Source organism: Phoca vitulina, unplaced genomic scaffold (genome assembly GCF_004348235.1).
Source record: "Phoca vitulina isolate PV1807 unplaced genomic scaffold, GSC_HSeal_1.0 scaffold41, whole genome shotgun sequence".
Classification (NCBI taxonomy): Eukaryota; Metazoa; Chordata; class Mammalia; order Carnivora; family Phocidae; genus Phoca; species Phoca vitulina.
Genome location: NW_022589744.1, coordinates 5889882 through 5904110, shown reverse-complemented (window position 1 = coordinate 5904110; position 14229 = coordinate 5889882). Strand labels below are relative to the sequence as shown.

The window sequence follows — 14229 nt, the reverse complement described above, 5'->3', positions numbered from 1 at the left end:
TAACCCTACTGGGTAGGTCCTATTATTATCTTCAGTTATAGATGAGGGGATGGCAAAGAGCACAAGAATCTCCCGCTGAACCACAGGGGGAAAAAACTCTGATCTGAACCCACAAGCCAAAGTGTGTCTGAGGATTCCTGACTCCAGCAAGGGAAGGAGGTGGTTAAAGAAGTAAGATTAACATACATGGGAAGCTTCCATGTCTGGACAGGCAGCTCATGGCAAAGATGCATTTTCCTGAACATTCAGCACAGTGGGGCTGCCTCTCTGGTCAGACTTGCACTTCAATCCCGCCCTCCCCCACTAAATAGAGGAGCCAGGAATCCAGGCCTGGCCTGCCCCCTCCCCTCCCTCTTCCTCAAAAGGGAAATGAGGTGGGGGAGTATAAATTACTTCACAAGCTATCAGGAGAAAGTCTAACACGTGTCCTCCAGTGATTCATTTGGGTGGGCCACTTTCACACCAAGCTAAATGCAAAAGTTCAGAGTGGGGTCATGGGGCAGCCCCTCCCTCCTTGAGTACAGGAGAAATTTCCTCTTTGTAAAGGGCAGGCACAGTTGGAATCAAACTCCATCCAAACAGGAAATCACCAAGATTCTAGGTAAAATTGGTGCCTTATTTTTAAAGAACAAACTTTTTTATTCCTTAAGTGGGTGCTTCCTGAGTGCCTACTAGCTGCCAGGCACGGGACATGCAGTTGTTGTGGACCTAGTGTGTGCCCTGGGGGAAGATAGGAAGAGGGAAAAGACAACATACACACACACACACACACACACACACACACACACACACACACACCTGACAAATCTTAAAGAAAGACTTTCGGGGGATTGTCTTTTTTCTGAAAAAGGAAAATGAAAATAAAAGGTTGCGCGCGCACACACACACACACACACCCCGAGTCCCCGAAAGTGCCCGGACTGAGCCCCGAGCAGGGACAGTGGGAGGCCTGGGGCGAGGGGGATGGGCGCGAGAGGCGGGCTGGGTGACAAGGTGCAAGGGCAGAGGCGGCAGAGGCACCGGGAGTTGGCTGGCGAGCTTGCGCCAGAGGTAGGTGCCAGCTGCGAGGGGGCGGAGGGGCGGGCGCGGGGCCAGGCGGGGGAGGCCCGGCGTCACCTCTGCCTCTAGGAGTCGGGCGCGCAGACCAGCTCGCCCCGAGCAGCCGGGGGCGCGGGCGTCCCCGCCACCCGCAGACGGAGCCGCGGGGAACAGTCGCCGCAGCCCGCCCAGCGACAGCATCCTCTGGAGAGACGCCCCAAGCTCCGCAGCCGCCTTCCTCCGCCCGGAGGCAAGCGCCGCCGCCCGCATCCCGCGCTCCCGCTCGCGGTCGCCCCCAGCCCCGCCGCCCTTCCGCCCGCGGGGGGCAGCAGGCACCCGCGCCCTCCCCCCCCCCACCGGCCTCACCCCGGCCCTTCCCTGCCGCGGGCTCCCGGGCGGACGGCGCGGGGAGAGAAGGTGCCGGAGACAGGGGCCCGGAGGCACCATCCCCTGGTCTCCACTCCGCGAGGAGTAGGGACGCCCGCCAGCACCGCGAGCCCCCGCGCCGCGGGTCCCCAACTTCAGGGGCGACACCCCTCCAAGGGGAGGGGGGGCGATCCCGCGCGGCGAGCACGCCCGCCCCGTCGACCCCGGCCGGCCCTCGGCGCCCGGCGCCCGCCCCGGGTCCCCGGAGACGCCCGCGCGCCCCGGCGGGACCATGCCGGGGCTGCGCCGGGACCGCCTGCTGACCCTGCTGCTGCTGGGCGCGCTGCTCTCCGCCGACCTCTACTTCCACCTCTGGCCCCAGGTGCGGCGCCGGCTGCGGCCCCGGGAGCACCCGCGGGGCTGCCCGTGCGCCCGCCGCGCCTCGCCCCCCGCGCCGGACGCCGCCGCCGCCTCCCCGGCCCCCCGCGCCGCCGCGCGCAACTTTTCCCGAGCCGGGCCCGGGACTGAGCGGCGCGGCGGCCGCGGCTCCAAGCTGCAGGCCCTCTTCGCCCACCCGCTGTACCGCGTCCCGGAGGGGCCGCCGCTCCTCGGGCCCGAGGACTCGCTCCTGGCCAGCCAGGAGGCGCTGCGGTACTACCGGAGGAAGGTGGCCCGCTGGAACAGGTGAGGACCCCGGGCGCCGGGCGCCCCCCGCGCGCGCTCCGCCCCGCCGCCCCCGCCCGGCGCCGCGCGTGTCCCCTGCCCGGACCCCAGCAGCCGTGGGCGGACGGCAGAGTTCAGCCGCGAGTGCATCTCGGCGGGAGAAAAAGTTTCTGTGCTTCAGCGGCACAGCGAAGAAAGGCTCTCCGCCTCTCGCCTTGAGCTTTGTTCACTCCGGAGCCCCACTGCTGTCCCCTGAGCCCTTGTCCCCCTCTTTCTCCTTGTCCTGATGTGGGAAGCCGCTGCAGGACTTGGGTGTTCCAGAATAGGTTCCCAAATAGAGCGACTCCGGAGCTGCTTCGCATTCCGCACTTAGCTTTAGACCTGGGCGCCTTCCAGAAAGCAATGTTACTCCCTGAAAACTCAGCTCATTCTCTTAACTTATTCCTCTGCCCAGGTCAGAGATCACAAGGGGTCAGCTGGGGCAGAAAGTAAGCGGTTTAGTTCCCTGACCTGGTCACCGACCTGTTCTATTTAAAACGTGGCTTGTCCCTCTGGCTAGTGCTCTAACTTGAAGGTGGTCTTAGCATTGGGGTAATCTGGGCTGACTTGGATCTGTGGCTTTTCTGGATGCTTTCACAGAGGAGATAAAAATCTGCCTGGGAATTTTTAAAAATCCAAAGCAAAATGTTGGGGGTGGGGAGCCCAGACCTATTTAGGATTCAATTAAGAAGATGTATTTGTAAAAGGGCGGGAAGGGGGGTGGTTTGGAGAGGGAGAAATAGTCAATACTGAGATCCCCAGCTAATGACAGAGACCTTCACATGAGCTAGAACTCTGTTTTGAAGTACAGACTTGTCTAAATATCACTCACATCTAGAGTTCATTTTTGCACCACACCCATTACTTTTCTTAATACAAGAGATTTCAAAGTGAGATGTCATCGGAGGGTTTTATAGTCCCTGCGGAGGATGGGTAGGCCGTAAATCTCGGTAGAAGCTCAGTGCTAGCCCAATTTAACTGTTTGCTCATTATTCTGTAGTGCTAAGACCGGCTGTGGCTTGAGGGAGGGAGGGAGGGAGGGAGGACGTTCAGAAAGCAGAAAGGGACGAAATGGAGATCTATTGGCTGAAATCGCTGTGGTGAATTTTGATTGCAGCTCTGTGGCTGATGACTTTATATTAGAAAGGAGGTGGTTCTCCATTTCATTGTTAATTGTGTGTAATAAAAAGGCAGTTTGAGATTGCTTCTCAGACACTGTCATGTTCAACATTACCTTGATTTCATCAATAATGCGGGCGTCGGGATCAATGGACTAGGAAATTTCACCCTTAGAAAAATTGTCTGCACATCTGTAGAAGATTCGAGAATGAGGGGACTGTGAGCAAAGTTGCTTGCTTTTGTAATCGTAGATCAGCATTCATGTATTCATATTTCTGTGACCTTGCACTTCTTTATGTTCCTTCGGATTTTGAAGGAAAGTCCAGGGGAATATTTTGGCAGAAAAGCAAAAAATCTTTCTCACCAACGTGTCCCACAATCGATTTTGAGCTTGATCTCCACACCATCATGTGTCACAAAAACACATTTCCTGGCCAGAAATGATTTTGGTCATTTAACAGAGGATCGACCAATGGGGGCTGCTGACCTAGCTCTATTCGGAACTAACAGGGTAGTTTTGTGTGGTTGGTTGAGTGTGACAGTTGTGATATTTATTTTCCTCTTCCTTTTAATACCTTGAGATCTCAAGTGAGGTTTGTGGGCTGTAACGGGAGAGGAAGCTGCACTCTCGAGGGTTGAAACTTGACCTCAGACACAGAGAACACCTACCTTCCCCCGACCTGTATGGTAAACATCAGTGGGATGATACTAATAAGCCTATGTGCTATTACTTATGTCAGGTTAAAAATGGAACGTGGAAGACTCAGTAGCCAGTGTGAATTTGAATCACGCTCAGAGTTCTGTTGTCAGAGAGAGTCATTCATTACCTGAAGCCAGCTAGTGCCCTGACGAATACGAAGCACATGGGAGTGTTGAGGAAGCCCGCACACCTGCTGTTATGGGCTTCTGTGGCTACTCTGGGCCAGGGAAGGCTCCAGAGTTCTGTGCAAGCAAATAATTAGAACAGACAGCAAAGGAAGAAACAGTGAATGACCTTACAAATTGTGTATCTATTGCACGGACAAGCCTCCTTGTTTGCAGCCACAACCCAGCCAATATTTAAAAACTAGAGATTTGTAGACCTATATGGATGCCACCATGCCAATAATTACCTAACATTAACTGCTATCCAAAATAATTGTAGCAGCAAGCCATCTGCCACACCAGGAGAGTTTCAGGTAGTGAGATAAGCCAAAGCCAAATCAGCATTCTTCACCCCTTGCCCGGAAGAGACCATTAGTCTGAGTAATTTTTTTTTTTAACCACCACGCTAATAAGTGATGGTATGAAGTTGGAAGCTATCTTTCTACAGCGTGAGCTCATTACCAATAAAAGGTAGGTAATGACCTGTTTTTTCCCCCCAGCACGTTCCTTTTTGATTTTAGTGGAAGATGGAGCTTATACATCATTTTGAATGTTTTAGGTTTTCAATCAATCTTTGTTAATTTGATGTCAATATTTGGTGAAGTTGAAGTGCAAAGGATACATCGTGTGCCACGTGGACTCCCTCGTGCTATCTGAAGCTCAGGCATTCTGCAAACTTCCTCAACCCACTGTTTTTCCCTCCTGTCCTCTCCTTCCTCCCTCAAAATGTAACTAAGTGTGGCACAAGCCAAGTTAAAAATGCAATCATGGAAAGTGTTTCTGTCAGGTCGTTGGTCGCTGATCACAGCGAGCGAGCCAACGCCAGGCTCCATCAGGCATGATGACGTATTTGGCACCTGTCTGGAATAGTGAAAAGCAGAGAGAGGGCAAGGAGCAAGGGGATGTAGTCTGCACGACTTCAAGGCCATAAACCAACCAGCCAGATGAAGCCTTCTCCTTTTTCAAAGTAACAGCGGAAGGCAGGGCTTACCTGGCACACAGGAAACTGCTCACCTTGTTGCTATCTACCTCCTAGAGGCTGGGCTTCCTGGGTTTGTGGGCTGGGTTTCTTCTCTGCCCACAAGCTGCCCAAGCCAGACAACATCTGTCCTTTGACATGTCAGAAGTGGCCAGCTTGGCCTGGCCCTTTGCCCACATAGCTTTGGTTGGCTCCTCTGTAACCCTCTAGTCTTCACAGGCAAGGTCAAACAGGGTCATCCCCCCTGGTGTCGCAATTCCAGCAGCCACCACGCAAATCCAAGTTCCCTACTCTCTGCTTTTCCTTCTTGATGTTCCCTCAGGTATCGGGAAGGTTGTATTTTCCTACAATTACAACATCAGCATTTCTCAGAAGCGTGGATGTGTGTATCTGTGTTTTTCCCACCAGCCCAGAGACAGGAAGCACCTGTCTTTCCTTCTCCTCCTACCTACTTGCTGTCACTGAAAGCAAGCCTAGCCCCGAGTTTCCCTTTGAAAATCACAGCAAAGAGCCTGGGCAGCTTTTCAAAGATGACAGTTGTTTAAGGGGAGTAAATTGGCTCAAGTTTTTCCAGGGAAGCTTTGAGAAGATCCAGCAGGCGAGGCAGATAGAGGAGGGGTGGCAGGGTGGGGGAGGGGAGGGGAGAAGGAGCCAGGAGAGATGAAAAAGAAGTCAGCTGGAAATGAGAACTGTCTGGTCTAGGGGGTTTTGAAGGCAATGCTTCTTCCCACCATGGCATCTGGGAATGAAAAATACATTCTCTTTATTCTCACCCCCTCTGTTTCTCCCCTCACTTGCACCTCTTTGTCTCTTTCTTGCTGGTCTCCAGCCGGCCCCAGACCATGTGGAGCATGCATTGATCTGGAGCAGGCGGTTCAACTCGCCAAGCAGCTAAATGTCCAGATTCTTCCTTCTGGATGGTGGCCACTTGCCTTTCTCCCAGAGTCACCAGGCCCTCAGCCCCTTGTCTGATTCTTCTGCCAGTGATGCCAGGCTAAGAAAGGAAATGGCTTCCTTCGGTCTGCAAATGGACCTCGACCAGACCTGTGTGTGGTTAGCAGAGGGAGTAGGAATCTTGACTTCCATTTCTCTTTTCCAATTAGAGCTTTGCTTGACTGATTTGGGAAGAGCTATTATCTTAGCGGTTTCTGCGTCCCTGGGCTTGTAGCTGGAGGAAATCTCTCCTGTCTTCTCAGGGCCACAAACTCCAAACAGATGGTTTCTGAGAGGGTTGATCCAGAGGCCATTTTCGGGTCCCTTCTCCCTCATTCCAGAGCCCGGTCTTTGCCGCCATTACCGCAGCAAAGACTGAAATCAGGGAGGATCTCAGGGGTGTTCGTCCAAGGAGGACAGGCATTTCCTATGTCCAAGTATATCAAAATCAAGTCCCTCGGCCAAGCACCGGAGGACGTCAGTCAGCTGTTCCCTTGTTCCCAACCCCCAACACTCTCCTTTCACCGCGCGAAGTTCTCATCAGTCCTGGGAACTCAACTGGCTAATTATTTGCATGCACACCCCCTACCTGAAACATGCTTGGTCTGGCCCAGGTACGTCACATAAACTTGCTAACTTGGGCTTTACAGTTTCCTTAGAAGGAGGTGCATACGGTGGACAAAATCCAAGATGGCCCCATTAGATTCCCAGCTCTGGTGTACACACACATTCTCCTCATTATTCAACCAAATGCTAATCTAGTTCCTGCTCTAAAGGGATTTTATGGATGTAATTAAAGTCCCAGATGAGTTGACCTTGAGACAGATTATCCAGGTGTGCCTGACCTAATCACAGGAGCCCTTTAAAAGGAGGGAGTTTGGGGGCACCTGGGTGGCTCAGTCAGTTGAGTGTTTGACTCAGGTCATGATCTCAAGGTCCTGGGATGGAGCCGAGCATCGGGCTCCATGCTCAGCGGGGAGTCTGCTTGAGGATTCTCTCTCCCTTTCCCTCTGCCCCTCCCCTCACTGGTGCACACTCTCTCTCTCTCTCAAATAAATAAATAAATCTTTAAAAAAGAAAAAAAAAAAACAGGGGGTTTTCTCCAGCTGATGGAAGAAAAGAAAGTCAGGGATTCAAAGTATGATACGGATCTGATGGACCATTGCCGACTTGAAGATGGAGGGGACCACGTGGCAAGGGACACTTAGGACTTAAGATTGGCCCTCAGGCGATGGCCAGCAGGGAATCAGGGCCATCAGTCCCACAACCACAAGGAAATCAATTCTGCCAACAGCAGAAGCAGATTTTCCCCCCAGAGCCTCCAGACAAGAACTCGACCTGGTCGACAGCTGAACATCAGCCTTGCAGAGCCTGCGCAGAGAACACAGCTGACCTCTAACTCTGCAAGCTGACGGACGGGCGCAACTTTAAGCCGGGAGGTCTGTTGTAGTTTGTTACACAGCAATAGCAAACAAATACAGTACTGCTCTTGGTTTCCTTTCGTAGAAGAAACTGGGGACAAGAAGGTTGCATAACTTGCTTTCCAAAGTCAGGCAGCCAGCAAAGCACAGGCAGGCTTTGGACCCAGAGGGTCTGGCTCTGGAATGCATGCCTAGCCATCAGCATCTCCGCTGTGCATCCTTTGATGTCCACAGGCCCTCGCTTTCCCTCTTCTGGAAAGGCTTTTCCGACTGCCTCAACCCACTCTGGTCCCTCCCTGACTATACGGTTCCCCCCCCATATAGCACCATATTATTTTTTTATGATGGGGCCCCATCCAGCTTCAGGGCGGCTGTCTGGAACTTCCTGTGAGAATGAATAGCCCTTTGCTCCCGGCATGAAAAGCCCCCGGCTTGCACGTGGTCTCGGTAATACATCTGTTTCATGGTTTCTCATGGGGGGGGGGGGGCGCCTAGGGGGAGCCAGTGGAGCAAATAATTGGGAACAGACAACATCAGGATTTGGGGGCTGTTAGTAAATGGCCTGTTACGTCATATGAAAAAAAGCTTCAAACCAAAACAACGCCAACCATAAAATCACCCCACCTATAACTTCCAACTCCTCCCTATAAAGTTCTAAGACAAAACCACCCTACCGAGACATCCTAAAATTTGGATCTGGGGTGGGTGTTCTCTTTATTGCAATAGCCTAAATAAAGTCAATTAAAAAAAAAAAAAAAGCCCTGAAGCAGAGTTGAGAAGGTGTCAGGTGCCAGGAGGAGGGAACTTCCTTAGTTTCCTGTCCTCTCTGAAGAAGAGCAGCCAAGAAGTGTTGCATGAAAGCACGTGGGAAGCACAGAGACCCCCACTTAGCCAAAGCAATGCCTGCGCTGCCCCTTGGCAGAGGCCGACCTGTGTTTTTCTTGTGATTATTCATTAAGCGGGAGGCTGACAAGAGCCTGTGGGTTCCGCTGAAGGAGGCTTGCATGTGGCTGAAAGCCGAGGGGGGATGCCATTCTCAATAGCTGCCACTTGAGTGGAACAGAAGTTACCAGGCAAAGGAGCATCTGTGAGCCTATTGTTGGAGGCTCACACAGATATATGCCTAATGGAAGCCACAGCGAGGAGGAAACAACAACAACAAAAACGCTTCCCTCTTTTTGTGCCCTGTCACTTGGCAGAATGTGCTAGGGTTGAAATGTGAAATCAGGACAGACTGAGTTTGAGAGCCAGAAAGATGCTGGCATCCAGGACTTCAGAGGCCAAGCACGGGGGGCGGCCGGTAGAATTTGGCTTGGGCAAGAGGCAAAGTTAAGAGTCAGAAAAAGGTCTAATTTATTGGATCCCCTAGTAACAGACCAGTTCCATTTGGGAAGCCGCAGGGAACAGAGAAGAGGGGATAAGCAGCCAAGAACATGTAATAAAATTCAGCAAACTATGGAGAGTAAAAGAAACTTAAGGAGCGTTGGCACGTGGCCCATGGACCAAGAAGCTGGGCTGTTAAAAAAAAAAAAAAAAGCTGGCCGTGGGAGAGGTGGAATTTTAGAAAACTTGGAAGAGGTTGGGGACTTAGAGAAGATCTCTGCTGGCAAAAGCAAATCAGCGCTGTCTGGCCCTGGGAAGTCAAGGCCAGCACGCAGATAACAAACGTGCTGTCAATCCCTGGGCAAGCTTCGTGGGTCGGAGGGAAATATGTCTGATGATGCTGCCGGAAAAGGGGAGTCTAGATGCGGGGACAAATGGTCTTTCCTGGCCAATTCAAGTGTCCCACGGGTATCCGTTTCATCAGTTCAAATGGGAGTTTTCTATTTCTGACTCATTTTCTTCCATGGCTGAACAGTTGCAAATTCTGTAGGAATCGTGTATTTGTCTGCACTTAACAGTTCAGCTCGTGTTTTTCGCTCTGAATTAAGAATGATGCACAACCAGTAGCCGCTTTTTTATGCATTCTGTGCCCCTCTGAGCAGTCAGAGACGCTAGAGAAAGACCAACCACAATCAAATCAAGCCCCTTATTAAATACTGTTCCATTGCGGGGGATTTTTAACGGGGTCTTTGGACCCCACTGAGTTCAAGTGAGGAGGTCTGTGTTTCCCTTACATTTTATGCCAAGTTTGCATTCTGTGCATATGTTTATTTCCCTAAGAAATAGTTTAAGATTTTTGAAAAGTGTACGCTGGTTTCAAGTGACAGAGACCCAACTCAAAGTAATGCAAGCTGGAAAAGGAAATGTAGAGACTCCAGTAACCAAAACTCAGCAGGGGCAGGTGTCCTTTCTGTCTCCCTAGTTTGAATCCCCTCCTGCCGCTTCGTGTCCCAACAGTCCTAGGACTGGAGAGAAAAGGGTTTCTCCGATTTCCAAAAAGAAAGATTCTGAGGAGAGATGCTGATTGGCCGGGTCTGAGAAAACAGCCGGGCTGTAGAGAGCTATGATTGGCCCACCTTTGAGGCGGCTGCCCACCCTTCAACCAATCACTGGCGTCAGGGAGGCGGAGCCTTGGAAACTCTCCTTTCAGGCAGGTGGCTCAGTGTGGGGAAGAGCAATCCCCCAAAGTGACACTGGGTGGGCAGGGGTCCTGGAGGAACAGTCCTGACCAGTGATGCTGGAAAGTTTCTCAGCTTAAGCGCAAGGCACTTTCTGACTCCTGTGGACACTGTTCTGGAGTTTTAATTAAGGTTTTTTGGTTTTTTTAAAAAAGATTTTATTTATTTGACAGAGAGGGACAGCGAGAGAGGGAACACAAGCAGGGGGAGTGAGAGAGGGAGAAGCAGGCTTCCCGCTGAGCAGGGAGCCCGATGCGGGGCTCGATCCCAGGACCCTGGGATCATGACCTGAGCCGAGGCAGACGCTTAACAACTGAGCCACCCAGTCTCCCCATAATTAAGGCTTTTTAAAACCAAATTCGGGGGTGCCTGGGTGGCTCAGTCGGTCAAACAACTGCCTTCGGCTCAGGTCGTGATCCCAGAGTCCTGGGATGGAGACCCACCTCCGGCACCCTGCTCAGGGGGGAGTCTGCTTCTCCCTCTCGCTCTGCTCCTCACCCCCCTACCCCAGCTCGTGTGTGCTCTCTTGCGCTCTGCTCTCTCTCACTCAAATAAATAAATCTTAAAATATAAAAATATAAAAATAAAACCAAATTCATTTATAACAAATTCCTAACGTGCAGACTTTTTATACCAACCATTAAAATCCTCCCAAGAAGCTAGGCATCTTTATGTATTTGGGCTTAAATCAACCTTACTCCCTTCATGGGAGCCCAAAGAAGAAACTGATGTGGACCCAGCTCATTCATGGGCTCATGTCTGTCTCCTGAAAAGAGATTCTACCTGGAGCCAAGACGTCTGTGTGTCAATCCTGAAGAAATCGCTTGCCTTCTTCAGGCCTGCCTCCCTTCAGAAACGAAGAGGGTGAGTTGTGATCCCTGAAGGCTCCTGGCTGCTCTGTTTTCCAAGCATGGCACATCTTTGACCAAGATTTCTTCTTCAAAGTCTATCAGAGTGAAAATACGGGGCAGTCATTTTCCAGGTGCACTCCATGAACTTTTGGGTTTCAGGAGGTGCTTCTCAGGTTCTGCAAATGATTGATTAATTTTCGTCTTGAAAGAGTGTACTTTAAGATGATCTTAAGATGAGAAAACTCACACCTGATTGTGTTATGCATGTGCCAGCACATTGGTAATTTATGCGGACAGATGCCCTCTCCTCCTATCTTTGTTTAATTGAGGAGTATTCTGAGATTGCAAGGTGAGCTGTTAAAAACGGTCTCCCACCCCCATTACTTATGTGTATTGATCAGGATTTTTTGTGCTCTACTACCAACACAATGTGTGGAAATTAATCAGGTACTGAAATAAGACTATTTCTGTCTTCCATTACCCCCAAGTTTGAATGCTTGAGTTCATAATCCTGTTACCCCTCTCATTCTTGTTGATTAGCTTTTAAAAATAAGTTTACAAAAAAAAAGTTTACATATTTCACCCTGTAACTTAGATTTATAATGATAAATTATACATTTTGTTTGTTTTAAACATTGGGGATTCTGTGTAAGATTTCTTTTGTAAGGAAGGTTCCACTTCTAGAAAAATTGTGAAAACCACTGATTTGGAATATGTGGAAATAGAGTAAACGTCTTTTCTTCTTTTCTCTCAAATTGATGTGCCCCCGCCCCACCCCCCAGCTGTTATCAGTAATGAGAGCAGGGCACTTGCTAATGACCACGCCCCCCCACCATGGCTTTGCCAATGCTTCTGGCTCCTTGAGCATAGGAGAGCATCTTTTAGGGCTAATATACTGTTTGCTTTTGCTGCACAACAAATCATTCCAAAATGTACTGACTTAAAACAAGAACCATTTAAAAAAAAAAAAAAAAGGAAAAACAAGAACAATTTATTAGTTCATGATTCTGCAAGTGAGCAGTTTGGGCTGGGCTCAGCTGAGTATTCTTCTGGCCTCTGCTGGGCTCACTGAAACATCTATGGTCCACTGCTGCATATGTTCTGCTGATCTGGGATGTGCCCTCTCCCCTGGGGTCCCTTATCTGGGACCTTGGCTGAGATGATGACCGTGGCTCTCCATGGCCTGTCATCCCCCAGTCAGCTAATCCGGGCTTCATCACATGGTGGTAGTAAGTTACCAAGAGAGAGGAGACGTGCGCACAGCCCCTGGGGGTCCTGGCCAGAACCTGCTAAGTGTCACTTCTGCTACATTTCATTGGCCAAGATAGATCAAAGGCCATCTGGGGAGATTCAGGTCCCCTGGCCATTGGAGAGGAGGTGGTCTAATAACTTAGTAGTGTTCCACTGAGCAAAGGCTCAGAGGAGGTCCCTTTTGCTGGTGAATTGTCAGGCAGTGAGCCAGCGGCTATAAGTGGCAAGAGCCAGCCCCATATGTCAGTGAGAAAGAAGTCTAACATAACCCTTCAAAAATCACACTTCAAAAATCAAAAGAAGCCACTACGGACTGAGTCATGTTCCCGCAAAAGTCATATGTTCAAGTTCTAACCTGCAGTACACCTCAGAATGTGACTGGTTTTGGAGACTGGATAATTCAGATTAAGGTTAAATGAGGTCACAAGGGTGGGGTCTTAATCCACTATGACTGGTGTCCTTGAAAGAAGAGGGAGAGACACGAGGGATACCTATGCACGGAGAGACGGCCATGTGAGGACACAGAGAAGGCGGCCACCCTCAAGCCATGGAGACAGGCCTTGGGAGAAACCAAGTCTGCTGACACCTTGATCTTGGACTTCTAGCCTCCAGAACCATGAGAAATAAATTTCTGTTGTTTAAGCGGCACCAGTCTGCTGTATTTTGGTACAGCGGCCTGAGCAGACTAATACAGAGGTAACTGATGGGGAAGAGTCATGGCTGATCTGCTGGCTTGGGCCTGGCTCCCCCTCAGCTCCTGGGGCACAGGCAAAGTCATCTCTGAAATTGTCCCCTCCTCCCACTGTGGTTCTTCCAGCTTCATGAAGCCTCTGGGCCTCCCTGTTCAAGCCCTTGAAAACTCTCTCACTCCCAGACGAGACAGCCTCAATCCCCTCCTTAGGGCCAAGTGTTTGTTTAGCTCTTCCTTCAGACTCTTCCTACTCTACCTGGTTATGGACAGACTTGAAGCTCCCCCTTGTTCTGGAGATCATTTTTGAGGTCCGAAGCTGACACTGGGCTTTCTGTCTCCCTGCATCCCTCCCACGATGGTCCTAATCTTCCCCAGGGCCACAGACAGTCTGATTGAATGGGTCCAGGACGCAGCATCATCTCACCAAGTGTTTAAAACTTGTTTTGTAAATTTTTTTAAAAGATTTTATTTATTTATTTATTTGTCAGAGAGCGATTGAGAGCACAAGCAGGGGGAACGGCAGGGAGAGGGAGAAGCAGTCTCCCAGCAGAGCAAGAAGCCCGATGTGGGGCTCGATCCCAGGACCCTGGGATCATGAACTGAGCCGAAGGCAGACACTTAACCGACTGAGCCACCCAGGCATCCCTTGTTCTGTAAATTTTTAAACGCTTCCTTTCCTATGAACCAACATAATAGAACAATGATGAAAATTTGTTTTCACTTCTCAGGTGTATTAAGAGCCTGTATTTTATAAGCAAATTTCCAAGGACCATTATCTGTTCATTTATCTCCAGGGCATTTGTGATAATAACTTAATATGATTAACGGCATGAATATGTAGAGTCCTTTCTACTTCCTGAAGCTCTTTTAAACGTCTGTAATTAGTTCACCGTAGAAAAGGACGGGTCTTTACAGCCAGTAAGAGGTTGACCCAAGTATTCCCATGGAAAGACATCCAGTCAATATGTGTTTGGATATAAAGCAGCATCTTTGGCTTCAGCCTTGGGCAGCTGACCCTGTGTAGGACCCCTGGGAAGAAAAGCACTGTCTTCTGCTGAGACCCTCAGAGACCACACCTCTTGGAACACCCTCCGTTGAAATTCGCAAAAACTCCCTCCGTGAAATGGCATCAAAGCAACACGGGGAAAACTGTGGGTGCCGTGTTTATTATAATCACAATCATTGTGTCATTATAATGTCACAGCGAGAACCGGAGGTCGTCCAGGATAATTTGCTGCCAGAAAATGAAATAGACCATCGAGGATGGATTTTAATGCCCCACACTATGTCGCTCAGTGGCCTGGACCCCTCGGCAGAGAACGCTTGACCAGACGCGCGGCACGCCCAAGATGTCCCAGTTCTCAGAAGTCAGAAGACACACCCCTGAGCCATTGGATGTTAGCATTTCCTGAGCAAGTTCTGAGAAGGGAATCCGGTCACTGGCATGTTTCCT

At 50.4% G+C, this 14229-nt stretch overlaps 1 protein-coding gene across 2 annotated transcripts in view; it reads left to right on the top strand.

Annotated features, from left to right (window-relative positions):
- Nucleotides 1-1003: 1003 nt before the first annotated feature.
- The window catches only part of FAM20A (FAM20A golgi associated secretory pathway pseudokinase), a 48184-nt gene continuing 34958 nt past the window's right edge, over nucleotides 1004-14229 (top strand). The window contains exon 1 of one of the 2 annotated variants that reach the window (XM_032429375.1): nucleotides 1004-1050. Coding sequence is in view for 1 of the 2 variants with exons in the window: in XM_032429374.1 (XP_032285265.1) it covers nucleotides 1697-2088 (392 nt within the window). In the remaining variant the exon portion in view is untranslated. Of the gene's footprint in view, nucleotides 1051-1696; nucleotides 2089-14229 lie in introns of those variants that run through there. The other variant, XM_032429374.1, reaches the window with a different exon arrangement.